General features: G+C 31.7%; 2 protein-coding genes across 2 annotated transcripts; both read left to right on the forward strand.

The window, feature by feature from the left end:
* The first annotated feature begins 714 nt into the window (after nt 1-714).
* LOC137827469 (uncharacterized) lies at nt 715-5,744 on the forward strand. Its single transcript, XM_068633627.2, has 5 exons — nt 715-1,183; nt 2,855-3,655; nt 4,486-4,671; nt 4,830-4,952; nt 5,297-5,744. Exons 1-5 carry the CDS (start codon nt 1,133-1,135, stop codon nt 5,402-5,404), a joined length of 1,269 nt encoding a protein of 422 aa, XP_068489728.1. The 5' UTR covers nt 715-1,132; the 3' UTR covers nt 5,405-5,744.
* A 4,083-nt stretch (nt 5,745-9,827) lies between these two features.
* Nucleotides 9,828-13,883, forward strand: LOC137827470 (uncharacterized). Its single transcript, XM_068633628.2, has 3 exons — nt 9,828-10,418; nt 11,130-12,893; nt 13,352-13,883. Exons 2-3 carry the CDS (start codon nt 11,229-11,231, stop codon nt 13,502-13,504), a joined length of 1,818 nt encoding a protein of 605 aa, XP_068489729.2. The 5' UTR covers nt 9,828-10,418; nt 11,130-11,228; the 3' UTR covers nt 13,505-13,883.
* The last annotated feature ends 2,033 nt before the right edge of the window (nt 13,884-15,916 follow it).

The raw sequence follows: 15,916 nt of genomic DNA on the forward strand, positions 1-15,916 counted from the left end.
ACAATGTCAAATATATGTTTTTCACTATTTACGGTGTCAACAAAACTTTTCTCATATGCATTCATTGTTTTAAATTGTTGAATCTAGTGGTGCTAGATTGTTGAGTTGTGATGGTTGTACATATGATCTCCTCTTAAGTGAGCTAAAGAAGTCATCACATGATTTTATACACAATATTTTAAAGAAGGTTAAGTTTTGATATTTATTTCCAATTGAGTTGTAAATTATATGCATATATATTTTGGTGAGTTTGGCCATTCATTGTGGCACATCGGCTTGTAACTCTAACATCACATTCTTCGAAACAAATAAGGAGACAAGTTAGATTTAGAGAAAAGTTTTGTTAGACACCATGAAGAAAAAACATCACACTGTTTATAATAATATTTTTAAATTAAAAAATAAAATAAAAATGAATAAAATATTAATTTATTATGATGTGAAATGTGTGTTTTTTCACTATATTGATGTGAAATGTGTGTTAATATATCAGTACCCAGATATATTTTTTTCAACAGTTTGTTCAAATATGAAAAAAACTTAAAAGATGTGTCATTTTAAAGTAGGTAAATTGTTTTGACACATTCTAACATTAACATAGTGAGACATAGGATAAGATGTAATTGTAGAAAACCCAAAATTTATAAGCATGTGATTCGGGTCATACAATCCATATATAATATATGTTCCAAAAATTGAGTTCCACTACACCCCACCAAAGTAGTGATTTAATGGCCAAACGTTACTCTCGCGTTGACGCTAGGCTTGACGGCTATACGTACAACCTCATCTCTCTATATATGCACATAACAAACTTTCTCTGTTTTTGACACCCTCATACACCCCATCATCTTAGCTAACACAACACAACTTTTCTCTCTACTACTTCTTTTTTCTCTTCCCCTTGTTGTCTTCTCTTTAACTAATTTGCATTTTTTTATCTTATATACAAGAAAAATATATGCATATATGCATTGGTTTTAGTCACCAACAAGACTTGTTTCAACACCTGTTTCTCACCACACCAAATTTCACTTCTTTCTAACTCTCTGTGTACATAGATTTCTTTTTCATATTTGAGGTTCACCTTCATTGCCTCCTTTTTCTGTGCAAAAGAGGATTCATCATCACCATGTTGCAGGATGTTATCCAACCCCCAACACCAGATGAGCAACTCCCCATTGTAATCACCTCAAGCTTGTTACATAATCATATATTTAGTTTTAATGCATGTCTTTTGGAACTAAGCTAGATATGTATATGTCTTTGTGTAATGCAATATTTCTTCTGGGTTTTTTGTGATTGTGTGAAACAACACAAGTTTCTTTGAAATGGCTTTGTTTTTCTGTCAAAAGGGATGATTTTACACTCCAAGATTGTTTACACCTTGGGAGGGAAGAGACACTGGCCCCAGAAAAATAAAATAAAATAAAATAAGGTGAAAGATTGATGCTTGAAACCTATAACTATTAGTTTCTTGGTAAAAACCACATCTGAGATGAGATGTGAAATCAAATACGTCATAAGGTGTCGAAAAATCTGATGGTTTTTCATCTGGGGTGCTCTTTCTCATATGTTGTAGCCATGTGAAGCTAAGTTCTCTAGGAATTAATTAAATGTTTCCATTCATGAATGATGAATGAAGAATGGAAGATCATGGTTTGTTAGTGTGTCTGTTGGGATGTTAATTAATTTGATCCTAATTAGCCTCTGAGAAATGTGAAGAATGTTTCCCTGATTTGGTGATATTCCTTGGGGTGAGTGGAAGCTGCATAGTGGTATTAGCTATGATAGGAAAACCAAAAAGCCATGCTCACAATTTGTGGGATGGAAAGTTTTGTTTGCTGTATTTATATGGTTGGAGAGCATAATGTAATTTGATTGACTGAAGAATAGGAAGGAATTTAAGAGTCCGTGAGAGTGAGTGCATGCTGTTTTTGATATTATTATCATGGAATGACCCTACCACCAAAATGTTAAATGTCACTTTCCAAGGGGAGAAGTTGAAAAAAGATGTTACATTTCCGTGATAGTCATTTAGACATATAGCTTTCGGTTCGTGTGGAATATATATCTCTTTGGGGGCTTGTTGTGTAAGCTTTGCTAATTTTGATATTCTTTAGAGTTAGATAGGGAGAAGGGTCTTAGTGACAAAAATTCACATGGATAGCATATATAGCATTATGGGGTTCCCTTCAAGTGGCTTTCAATTCCCATTGAAGAACAAAATTCCACTAAATGAACAAAAATAACATAGCAGGAGGTTCCTTCTTTGTGTTTCACATAACTTGTATTTCATACTAACATTGCTTGCCTTGGCTCCTACCTGTCACATGAAGGCATAGATGCACATCACTTTCACCAATAAATAGCCCAACAATGCAAACCCTTTTGGAAAATTTCTCTTCAGTCTATTACCAAATATGGACAAAACTGACTAGACTATGCAACTAACCAGAGTCATAGGTAGAATTCCCTGTTGGGGCCTTTGCACATTTGATTTATTTCGTTTTCTTCTTGATAAAGAAGGATACTATTATATCATTTGGCATGTCTTTCACTTTTGAATGGCCACTACATCTACAAGCCAAATTTTCAATTGATCAGAGAATATTAGCCTTTTGAATTTCTTCTGTTCTAAGTGATCAGATCAGACTCATGTCTATCAACAAAAAGAGGAATTGGATTCAGATTTCAAACCCATCATAATGAAAAAATAAAACACTATAGAGAATCACGTTTCTAGTTTGTTTTATAAAGAAGAGGCTTTGTTAGGACTATTTTCAGACTGTGTTTGTTAGTTTTTTTGGTAAACATGTTGTTCACAATGCTTATATGTCATCACCCTCTGCAGGATGAGATTTCAAGCCCAATCAGTGCTCGAATTTTCGAACTTTGTGACCCTGATTTTTTCCCAGACACACTGCAAAATTCTGAGGTTACCTCCAGCTCCAATTGTTGCCATGAAGAGAAGTCCTCATATGCCACAACCATATCTCCACCTTTAGATGTAGTAGACAACAAGATCAATATCAATAGCAATAGCAACATAGTCACCACCTCATCTAGTACTACCACAGCCAGCACCACTACCAACAACAACATCAACAACAACACAACAAACAGCAATAACCTGTCCATCTTCTTTGACTCTCAAGATGAAATTGACAATGACATATCAGCCTCCATAGACTTCTCATCATCTCCATCTTTTGCTGTTCCACCACTTCTTGCAATCACAACTCAGCAGGATCAGTTTGATTTCTCTTCAGCTCAGCCACAGGTGCAGCTATCAGCAGCAGGTTCAGTTTTGAAGGGCCTTGCTCATTACCCTACTGATCCTGTGGTTGCACCCCTTATTGGGGCTCCATTAGCATCAGTTTTTGATGATGATTGCATCTCTTCCATCCCTTCTTTTTTGCCTCTCAACCCTTCATCTCCCTCTTGTTCTTATCTCGGTCCTGGCATAGGAGCCTACATGCCTCCTCCTGGTTCCCTTACCACTGCCTTGTCTGCAGAGAGTTCTGGATTGTTTGGTGCCAACATTCTACTGGGGTCTGAACTGCAGACACAAGAACTGGACTACCAGGGAGAAAACGGTGGAATATATTGTACAGATTCAATTCAGAGGGTGTTTAACCCCCAAGACCTTCAGGTATTTGAAACTTGCGAGCTAATTAGAATTTAATAGGTATTAGATGATAAAAATGATCTCATATAATATTTTAGATTTTCAGTATTGTAATTATCTTATCAGTTCTAACTATTTTATCAATTATAACTGTTTCTATCATAGTATAAAAGTTTTTACATTATCAATCAATCAGAAATCATTATTGATATGCTTTTCAGATAGTTATTATAAAAATCAAGAAATTGGAATAACTTCTGATTCGATGATGATAGAAAAGCTCTTTATACTCGGTGCATATATTATCAATTCTTCCTGTCAAAGGTCAATAAACTAAATGAAAATTTTCAGTTCCAATGTTCAATGTGTTCATAAAAAAGGAAAAGGAAGCACAATGGTCAAAGAAATTTGTTAATGCTGCAAAGGCTACTATACCTTGCAGCAGTGAAGTTTTTTTTCCAAACTAGAAAAGGCCTTGTCAGAGATGGACTTTTGGGGAAAGAAAGCTAATGGTCCACAAATCTCTGAACTATAAACTCATAGGTGCTCCATGACCATCAAACAGTAGGTAGCATAAGATATGAGTCCCCTTATAAAGTCACATGCATTAAAAAAACATTATAAATTTGGCCTAGAAAGAAGGAATAACCAACCACTTTCAGCCAAAAGAAAAACAGAAAAAGGATAATAGGCAACAGCATCATTGGATAGAAAGACCTTTCAAGGGTGACTGTGTTATATCTCTTTCTACAGTCTCTTTAAAGTTAATGTGCATCTTTTAATAGTGAGTGGGCCAACATCTTTTTTGTGTTAAACAAGAAGAAAAATTGATCTTTGATTATAATTCCTATCAGGCACTTGGTACTGAGAGTCAGAAACTGGTATCTGCAGCTGGGGGCTCCGGAACTTTGGCACCAGAAATTTCACACTTGGAGGATTCTACCTTGAAGGTTGGAAAACTTTCTGTTGAGCAGAGGAAGGAAAAGATTCATAGATACATGAAGAAGAGAAATGAAAGAAACTTCAGCAAGAAAATCAAGGTACTATATCTTAATACCAACATTTACGAACAAATTTGAAATCTTATATCATGTCACATGAATTTCAATTATTGCATCAAGTCAAAAACCAAGCCAAGTCTTGTGCATATTTTCAAAATTCAACTAATGATGCAAGTTTTTCTTTTCAAAAAATACAGTATGCTTGCCGCAAAACTTTGGCAGATAGCAGGCCCCGGGTCAGAGGAAGGTTTGCAAAGAATGATGACTTTGGAGATAGCCATAGACAAGGAAGTAGCAACCATGAAGAAGATGAGGAAGAGGCAAGATTCTCATTCTTATTTACTTGGATTCTGTTGTACAACTAGCCTAAGGGCATGTTTGGAGAAAACTTGTCCATAAGGAACAAAAATCAATTTTTTCATAAACTATGCATAAGTTAAAAAGTATGTATTTAGAAAAGTTAATAAAAAACAACTTTTACCAATGAACTAATTCATAGCTTAAGTTTAGTTTATGCAGAAACTTGTTTTCAATTTTCTTTCCTGCAAGTGTTCATAGAGGACTTCTTACAAACAGTTTGAAAAATACAATAAAGTTCCTATCACTTTTGGCTTTTCAAAGCATAAGTCCTTGATGCCATATTCCTTGCATTGTGTACTTGCAGATAACTGTGAAAGAAGATGATGATATGGTTGATTCCTCAGATATCTTTGCACATATCAGTGGAGTGAACTCTTTCAAATGCAACTATTCCATCCAATCCTTGATTTGAATCAACTAATATAGTTTGAATAGTGAAAGCTTATCTATATTTAGCTTCTGTAGATTAATTTTGCAGGACTCTTTTCCATCATTTGATGGTTTGAGGAAACTGAATAATTGGAGTCCAAATAAGTATACAATAAATAAAGTGAGGTAGGAACATACAGAGATTAGAAACTGTACACAGTTTTGCAGATATTGTGTTTTTCATTTAAGTTGTAACAGTTGTATTAATTAACCAGGAAAATCCCAGTTTCCCCTTCCCAACACTCATGTAATCATGTAATGTAGCTTCTTTTATCATATTTTTAACTTAGGAACCTCATCTTAACTATTTTTTACACACTCTAGTTATTTTTTTTATAATGAGGGGTTAAATTGAAAGATGATGTTAATTTTAAATTTGGAAATTGTATTTTTTAATAATCGATTTAATCCAATTTATTGAATTGGAAACAAATAAAAAAAATAAGGGGTCGAAATTTTTTTTATCACAAAAAAAAATGTAATTATATTTAAGTCAAAATTTGTATTAGCTTTCTACTAATCTCTCAAACATTCAGCTTATATAATAAATATTTTTTCATAAAAACAGCTTAAATTAATGAAATAAATTTCTGTCATACTTTAAATTGATTGATTTTTTATTAATAAATGTTATTTATTATTTATTAATATGTTAGTTTTATTAGTGAAAAAACTCAAAGATGAGTGATTTATAATTTATTAATTTTTGCCATTTGCCAACTCTCAAGAAAATGGAAAGGAAACAATTGTACTTCTATTTCACAAACTTTAAGAATATTTCTCAAAATTCTCATCCAAACTTTTAGAATACGTTCAAAAGTATATTTATCTTGTTCTTATATAGAATGAAGGATTTTATCTTACGATTTTTTTTCAATAAGATTCCATTTAATTCAAACGTTAAACTTGAATTCAACTTATTCAAAAAAAAAATCATAAATGAATGTTATATATATATATATATATATATATATATATATATATTACTTTTCTTAAATAATTTTATATCGATGGATAATGTACAAACTATGATTAATGTTCAATGTTTGTAATATATGTTCACAGTAATTTTTTAGGTGGTGATTTTTTTTTTGAAATTGTATATAAAATGGATATATTTAGAAAAAAAAATTACAAAAATTTATAAGTCAGGTTTAAGTCGACCTTGAATAGAAAATTTCCGTTTTACGATACAACTTTACAATATAATTTTCAATTACAAATAATAAGTTTTAGTTTTTAAAACAAATTAAAAATCATGTTCATAAACTGGATTTTCATAGAATAAAAATAAAAATTATATATATTTAAAAAATCATATTTATAAACAGATTTCATAAAAAAATTAAATTCACAATTTTCATATATTATTTATATATTTAAATAATATAATATAAAATTTGATTTTTTTAAAATTAATTTAAAATAAAAAAAATATCTGTCTGGTTCCGTCTCTGTCTTGTGGATTTAAGTGATAAAATGGAATAGATGAGAAAGTGAAGTGAGAAATTAAAAAAGAAAATGATACTGTTAGGATAAGTGGGGTTCACATCAGTTGTGTGGTGAGTTGAAATTGTTTTGAATGGGTCAATTTTGTCAAATCCAAAACTTTTACTCAATTGTTGCATAGAATAATAGTTATTTACTAAATTAATTTTATTAAATTTTATAATATCAGATTAATTTAAGTGTTCACATAAAAAATAAATTTAATATTAAAGTTGTTAAGTGAGTGTCTAACTTAGTTCTATAATTCGTTTTTTTCTATTTATTTTTATTATTTGAAACATACTTTTTTTTAACAATATTTTTCACATAAAACTTTTTACTAATATAAGCAATGTCAACTCATATACTATAATTAAGTGGAATTACTATAATTAAGTTATATTAATTAATTTCTTTGAGGACATAAGAAGTTGCTAAGCTAAAACATCTATGGTTGGAGGTTGAAAAAAAAAATCAAATGCAGAGTTTTTGTGAGTAACAGGGGAAACAAAACAAAACAAATCATTGCAAGAAATTGATAAATTGCAAAACTTAAAAAGAGATTGATAAATTTACTAATTCTCATAGGTTGAACAGTTGAATGCAAATAAAATTGACTTTTGAAGCATTACAAGAAAAATCATGAAAATTATTAAATAAAAATTAATTTGATAGAAAAAAATAATTAGTTGAAAAACTAAGTTAAAAAGTAATAGAATTTGTTGAAAAGTTAAATTTGAAAATAAGAGAACTTGTAAATTATTTTTAAAAAGGATTATGTTAAAAAAGTTATATTCTTTTTATAAATGATTTAATTTATTAATTAATTTTTTAATAAAATTAATATTAGACTATATGTATCATTAAAAAAAACCATGAAAAACTAGAGGATATACATGTGAAAAAAAAGAAGAGAAACTTGAAAAATATCCTAAACAACTATATTAAATAATTTAGTTGGAGGGATCCAATTCTTAGAGGTGTGAGTGTCTCTCATAAGTCAACTTCATGTTCTTGATTTGTCCCCTTTGGTGTAATAATAATGAAATAGAGCCAAAGTTATTTGAAGTTATAGATAGAGAAGTTTGATTCACATGCAACACTTTCAACTTTTTACCCTTCTCTTAATCGCTATTCTATTCCTCTCTTTTATCTTAGGGGAAAAAACACACTTCAAGTACTAACATTAAATGCTTTGTCCATATTAGTGTCACAACTATGTATTTTATTGAAAATATCATTTTAAGAAAATAAGTAAAGTCAGACTAATTTAAAATTTCACAAAATATATACAAATATTTTATTCAATCAAAATTACAAATTTTACAAAAAAAAATTACAATTTAAAAATGAATTAGTTAATTTAGAATTTATTCATTTCATTTTATAATATGTTTTCATCTAATCTATTCTTATAATTCTTTATAAATAGATATAGACTATCTATATATCGTTTTTTTAATATATGAGCTTTTGTTTAATCTAACATATTTTTTTGAATTTTTTTTTAATAATATTTTTTTACCATGTGATGACATATGATTGTTGTTATATGGAGTATTAATCTAACTGAAATGTCAGGTTATATAGTAATGTCTAACCTGAAATCTTTTATATATATAAAAAATACAAATAAAATAGAAGGAGATTAAATACAATTTAAATTTATTAATCTTACAACTCATAATATTTTGTTCAATAAGTAGTTGGTAGGTATAACTCAACAAAAGTCACCCTAATAAAAACCATTAAGATAATTATACTACAATTTCATAATCTATTTGTGATTGAAATTTATGAGCTCTGCAATTAATGAAGTAGCAAGAAGGGAAGAAGAATAAGAATGTGTGAAGTGGAACTGCAGAATTATGCAGACTGTTGCTGGGGTCAAAAGTTGGGTCAATAGGTTCCCCAAAGGTATATATGTTCCTCAGAATCTGAAAAATGGCCAACTTAACCTAACCCTTCACATGCCATGAAAACAACAAGTTCAATATCATGATGTACATGCATTAAATTGGGGGAAAAACAATTATCAGTTTAAAGGCTGAAAGTCTGCAAGTGGCACCTGCTTTGGCCTCTAGTGGACTCATGTACCAATCATGCTCACCAGCTCATGCATTCATTCAACTAAACTCTCACAAACTTCACTTTCATCTTCACAACATGGTCTTATTTTCTAATTAAATTTAAAATTTTGACCTTGAAAATGTGTAATGCATGTTGAGTCTTAAGATAGAACTTTAAATTTAGTGACTCTGTTCATTCTCAAGCCCACTAAGACTAACTTTTAAACTTAATTAATTTTTGGTTGATTTCTAAAGATATATTTTATATAACTAATTTTTTAAATTCTTTCGCTCAATAGTTCTATATGATTTAAGAGTCGAAGTTAAACCTGATAATTTTGTTCCTTAATCTTTCGAGAGACATTTTTTAAGAATAAAACCGTAACAGAATTCTGAATTTTAAAACAGACAACACTTCAAATATAATAATTGACCAGTGTGATATTATATCATCGAATTTGAGATCGGAACATGAAACAACTATAAATTCACACATAATCATTCAAACAATTAGTCATAAATAAATAAGTTATGAAGTAATTAATAGATAAATCAATTAAAAGTTATTTGTTATCACTATTAAAGTTAACATATTTTACAGTATTCTTAGAATGATTTGTTAGTTAACTAGAAACTCAGTGAACTGAAGTTTTCTTGGTATGTACCTGTAAAGCTGAAACAATTCATCATTAAGTAAGAAGAAAAGCAAGAAACACCCTTACTCAATAAGAAACCTGTTATATTTTTACTAATCAAACATTTTTTCAATAACATTCTTTTATGTGTTATCTTGTATTTTATTTACATAAAGTGATAGATGTAAGTAAAGATAATGTAACCACGTACAGTACCTCTGGTTTTCCCTGAATTTCTTTATCCTATGTGGGAATGGTTACAGAGAAATTGGTCCCACCAAAAAACCCTGATTTTGAGGAGTGTGTGTGCACTCTCTCCCTCCATTCCCTCCTCAAATCAAGACTCAGAAGTGTACAATTTTTCAACCAACAAACGTGGCTTACCAAACCCATGTTCGTACCTCCATTATGTTATGCCACTACCTTAACTCGGTTGGTTACTTAGTTTAGTTAGTTTTTTTTTTTCCTCTTTGTCCCTTAACTCCACCTACAATTATGTCCAATGTCAATTTTCAATACAGTTACATTTGTTTATATATACATATTTTTGAAAGATTACAAAACTATTGCATAAAATCCATAAATTATATTATAATCATCACATCTGTTGTTTCTGTGTTGATCTTTTGTTTCCCACTTTCCCACCATTTGTTTACTTGGTCTTCTTCACAATCTCTCTCCCCTCCATCCACTATTTCTCAACTGGGTTGGTTCATCAGCACTCCTCATTCCATTTTGAGTGTTGGTGTATGAAAATCAGTTGCCTCTCTTCAGTTTGTTGCTGGTTTCTGTGCTTTTGATTCAGGTTGGTTCTTCTTGTATGGTATATAAAGTTGGTCTTTGATATGTAGTTCTAGTTTTTTTTTTCATCTTTATATTGTTGAATGTCTCTGTTTGCTGATTGTACACTTTCCTTTTGTTTCATTTTTGTTACAGTTTAAATATTTTTCTCCTATAATTCATTGAGATGCCCTTTTAAAAACAAAAGAGTAATGAACTCTAAAATATTCAATAACTCGAATGTAGTGATTATTCCAAGTGATGCTATCTCTCGGTTGAGGTTGAAATGATTTTATATCTGTTTTATAATGTTGATTGACCTTCCTTTTCTGGCTTTAACGGAGCAAAATGACAGATTATTGGTGTTGTTTTAGTATAACAACAATCGATTGAGTTAACTGTTGAAGTACATTTGTCTGGGTTTGGCACCATTACAAGTTTTCTTAAATATTTTATGCAACATGAATGTGCAACTTACTCTGCAAATTCTTTGCCTTTGTCTTGACCATGTGCATGCATATGAACTGCGTATATTCCTTGTTTCTTTTCTTTTATATTTTGTTTTTAAATGTAAGAAAGTTTGGTGTGCCATGCTGCCATGATTTGTGGATATATTTAATTAGAGTCCTATAGTCAACCATGGAAGCAAAAACAGTTCTTTTTTGAATTTTTTGTTTTGCACACTTTTCTTTTTGTTCTGCTACCTTTTCATTTAGTTCTTTTCCTCCTTTTTCAGGATGCTATTCTTATAATGCTTAGTTTATAGTTGAAGGAAGATTAGGGCAAAAAAGGGTTATTCTGCCACTAGGATACTGCGGTGTGATAGAGGAAGAAGATGAAAAATACACTGAGTTGGGTTCAAAAAAGGGGCCAAGGTAAAAGGGATTCATCATATGAAGCATCTGAGTCAAAAAAGTTGGCTAAAAGAGGAATTTCTCACCAAGCCATGTCTGCAAACACTATCCAATCACAGAATAGTGTTTTCCCAAAGCATTTATTCTTTCTACTTGTTCATGGACACTACAAGATTCCAAAGCTTCTGGCAAGTGCAGATGAGATGTATCTTCGTCGCTGTCTGGAATCTGTGCACAATAGTGCATTGAAAGCTTCTCAACACAACAAAAAACCAGTGAGCGCATCCTTAGAAACCAAAAACTTGTGGACTTCACCAGAAAGTTTGAGTAGAGTTGAATTTATTGGTGGAACAGAAAGTGGTGTTTCTGATGAGTTAGTCTTAGCACATCATGTAGCTTCCATGACGGAGAATTTAGTTGATGGTACTGATGCTGCAGAGAATTGGACTTTAGGCACAGTAATGGGGACTAAGAGTATGATCAATATATTGAATAGTCCTTTACTTCAGCAGCTTAGTTCTTCAGAAAGAAACCACAATTTGAACAACATGAACTTCACTGATGCTAAAAGTATGATATGCTATGATTCTGTGGATTCTCCAAGTGGTTTTAGTATCACTTCTCATAGACTAAGAATGGAAACACCAGTGGTGCAAAGTCATAAGTATGGCTCCATTTCAGTTCATAAAAGAAGTACTTCCAAGACTAACTCTGATTGTTTTGATTGGATGTCTTCGGCTGCTTCTAATGTGTCTCAAGGAATGCTCCAGTGCACTTGGAAGCAAGGTGTTCCTCATTTTGTTTTTTCTGTAGATGATCAGAAGAAGGTCTATGTAGCCAACTTGATCAAGGTAGACACAACACATGATGAGGATTTGGACTATGTGTATCTGTTTCACTTGAACAAGGAAAGCCAAAAGGGCCACCAGATTCCTGACAGTGATTTGCATCTTGTTGGTAAGATGAATGTATCAACCTGTCTCACCCTCTGCCCTGAAAATTTTAGAGTGATGGAAACAAGGTTTATACTATTTGGTGATGGTAAAATTTATGAAAAAGACATGTTCAATTCAAGCCATTCTAACATAAAGAACAAGGGCACCACTAAGAAAGCATCAAGGCTGCTAAGAACTAGTCCATCACCTATGCACAGAACACTCTCAAGGTTCAGCAGATCAAAAACCGTAAGAGAAAGTTGTGCATTGGATCAACAATCATGTGGTCTAGATGAGACCAATTTATTAGAATCCAATGTTCCACCAAATTTTGAGTTGGCTGCCATTGTGGTCAAAGACCATCTTCCCTCTAATAGTTTGGACAAAGTGGGAGGCTGGGGTTTGAAATTTCTCAACAAATCTGGTGTGAATCAAACTACATTTCCTTCTGAAAGTTGTCATCGAAATTGTGGGGCTTCCTTAACTAGCACAAGCATTATCATTCCAGCAGGCCTTCATGGTGGACCTAGAACTAGACACAGTGGTCCATCTAGTCTCATAGACAGATGGAAATCTGGGGGGTGCTGTGACTGTGGTGGTTGGGATGAGGGATGTCCACTAACAGTACTTCAGAGAAGATCTAGCAATGAGGATCTTCTGTCTCATGTAGATATGCAAGGAGAGTGCAAATCTATTGAATTAGTTACTCAGGTATGTTAATGATCTATATTATTGTGGTTAGCTTTCCCCATACTCTTTGAAGTGAAAGTGTTAGTTTTGTTTTTTATTTTATAAAAGTTCTGTTAGGTATCACTATCTCAGCTAATTGAAAGTGTTAGTTGGAAACTATAAGAATTTGGTTTTGCCATGTATGTATTTCATTTTTTTGGTTTGTGTTTCTCAACAAAAATTGGTAGAGAATGTATAGGTAGGGAAATCACCATGTTCATTACTCCATTTATGGTCACCAAAACTACAATGTAATAATTCCTTTGTGGTCAAAAACCATATGCCAAATTCTACAGCTGTTTTTTTCCTTATAAGATCAAAGTCATGTATAAGAGTTGATTGCATTCATCTATAATCTTATATGTACTTTCTGTGTTTGGTTAACAAATGGCAACTATTTTTCTATGCAATGAGATGACCATATTACCCTCTGATTTCAGGATTCAAGCAATTTCAGCCCCTCCTTGAGGATGGTTAATATTCATGATGGTTTATATTTTATTCATTTTCAATCACCCTTGTCTGCACTACAGTCTTTCTCAGTAGCGGTGGCCATTATTCACAGGCAGAGTCCTACTCTTCAGCCTAAATGATGCACAGGAATTGTGATAACAGAAAAAAAGAAAAGTTAAGGTTATTTAGAAGAATGATCCTCTAACTAGGTGTGCATATCAGCAGTTGATGAGAACATTTAGGTGAACACATGAATCGGGTTTTCACTCCATTGTTTATGATTTTGTTTGTCATAGTTAAGTAGGTAACCCTGTTAGGAGAACTAGTTCTCGTTCTCCTTTTTACTCAATTCTTGTAACCATATTTTTTCCCCTATTCTTTTTGCTGAAAGGGTGGAATGTAAAAGCTTTTTGATGGAGAAAATTTGGCAAATCCTAGTATTGTGTTTGGATTTGTTATATTTGTTGACAAGAAGATATTGTAATTAGTCCATAATGTGATGAATAATTATTTGAAGATAGCAGTTAAAGCGCATTGGAGATGTTGTGCTTTTCAGTTTCTGTTAGCCAAATATGGTAGTTCCAATTTTCTGAAAAGTGTTTGACCAAGCTGGTCCACATTGCATCCATTAGAATACTATGATTATGATCTCTCTAGCATGTGATTAACACTGCCATTGTTACCTAACTTCTACTTGTTCAGTTGACCAAATGGGAAAAGGAGATAGCAAGACTGATTCTGATAACCATGTTAACAAAAAATAAAAAAGGTAATAAAGAATCGATAGCAGAAAGAATAACCAAATGAGTAAATTCATAGACGGGTAAAAAAAAATCTTATTTTCACCAGTACTTACAATTAGTACTCTTCTCCTCTTCTCACATTATCTCGGACCCTCACTGCTATTTTGGACTTTCGATTACAAGATCCACTGACTTAGTTTTGGACTCGTTCTCAGTTGTGGGATATGGACTCTCACTTTCACTCTTGACTTCTAGGTTCAAAATTAACTTTAAGGTGAGTGGATATACTTGCAAGAGACCCGATAAAGTCCTCTTAAATATCACTTATTCATAACACTCACTTATTGAACTTTTATTCTTTATACTTTATAATTATTAAATATACTTTAAATGTTTTAACCTATTTATTAAGCTTTAACACAGTATTTTCCTATTTTATTATTTAATTATTATATTTTAGTTTTTAATATACTGACCACCTCTCGACCATTCGGTCCAGTGATTACATCACCATTTTTATTATGTGCACCATGTCATTCATAAATTATTACATTGCTTCAGACTGTAGAAATTTGAGATGAGAAACTTTGACTAAAAATACACGTCAACATCAAAATAATGTGATCATACACATTACAGAATTCAATCAGAAAAAGAGACAGCATAGAATAATATTGTGCAGATGATTGATTAAAAGATACGTGTTTGGAATAAACACAAATTCCCTCCTCTGTGAATGCAAAATAAGCACTACGCGAAAGCAAAATAATAAGAGGAGAGAAGAAGAATAACACCAAGTAAAAGATCTCTATTATGAAAGTTGGAATACAAATAGTCTCTTGAAGAATTTCACTTCTGTCAGATTATTATCTGTTGAGATAAAATGCCCTTCATTCATGAAGAGATGTGACTTTTGACTCTTCATGACAATGTGTGACTCTGACAAGAAACGTTTCATCAATTGAAGGAGGAATGGAAAAGCACCTTGATTTCTTATTTAGTATAGTCTTAGTCATCATATCAAACAAATCAACATTTATATGATTTTCTCTATCTTTAATTGAATTTTTTTCTGATAAGAAACTTGTTGTATACAATGATAATGATGTCAATATGTTTTTGAGCGTGAATGGAACATGGGGTTCTTGACTATATGGATGATATGTTGGTTATCATACTTTACCATATAATCATCTTGGATTGTTTGATCCTCAAAGAACACCAAATTTATGGTTCGAACAACTTTCTTGTTTGCATGATGCTCATAGTCTGAAACCAAGTTGATCTCATGGTGAACCAAGGTATATGCATTTATTCCTCTTCCCATCAAGCTTTGCTTGTTCATACTTTGTAATATGAACAAAAGCTTTACATTTGGAGATACCATAAGAGATTTCCTTCATCTGTTATCTCTCCATTTAGTGGCTTGAAGGAGATAGGTTGGTCAAATTAGTAGTAGTTCTTAGTGCCTCTCCCTAGAATGAGATAGCAAGTTTTGGTAGAGAAAACATGCTTCAAACCTTTTCAAACCTTGCTCTGTTGAATCTAAAGAAAAAGGTGGTGAATCAGTTAATAAAGGATAAGATGGGATGACTTATATTCTCATGTGTTGTTCTTTTTAACAACTTTGCATGTTTTGAGTACATGCATTTGCCAATAAGTACTAATTGGAAAACTTGTTCTTGACACCACAAATAAGAAAAAACATACACTTCACAATTCCTTATAATAATAATAATAATATAATGATATTTTAAATTAAAAAATAAAATAAAAATTATTAAAATGTTAATCTATTAGTATGTTATG

The sequence above is a fragment of the Phaseolus vulgaris genome, chromosome 7 (genome assembly GCF_051622355.1).
Source record: "Phaseolus vulgaris cultivar YP4 chromosome 7, ASM5162235v1, whole genome shotgun sequence".
Classification (NCBI taxonomy): domain Eukaryota; kingdom Viridiplantae; phylum Streptophyta; class Magnoliopsida; order Fabales; family Fabaceae; genus Phaseolus; species Phaseolus vulgaris.

Excerpts from the sequence above, each read along its gene's own strand:
- LOC137827470 (XM_068633628.2), top strand. The coding sequence starts at position 11,229 with ATGAAAAATACACTGAGTTGGGTTCAAAAAAGGGGCCAAGGTAAAAGG. Across the intron at positions 12,894-13,351 it reads CTATTGAATTAGTTACTCAG|GATTCAAGCAATTTCAGCCC; the intron begins GTATGTTAATGA and ends CTCTGATTTCAG.
- LOC137827469 (XM_068633627.2), top strand. The coding sequence starts at position 1,133 with ATGTTGCAGGATGTTATCCAACCCCCAACACCAGATGAGCAACTCCCC. Across the intron at positions 1,184-2,854 it reads CAGATGAGCAACTCCCCATT|GATGAGATTTCAAGCCCAAT; the intron begins GTAATCACCTCA and ends CACCCTCTGCAG. Across the intron at positions 4,672-4,829 it reads ACTTCAGCAAGAAAATCAAG|TATGCTTGCCGCAAAACTTT; the intron begins GTACTATATCTT and ends CAAAAAATACAG.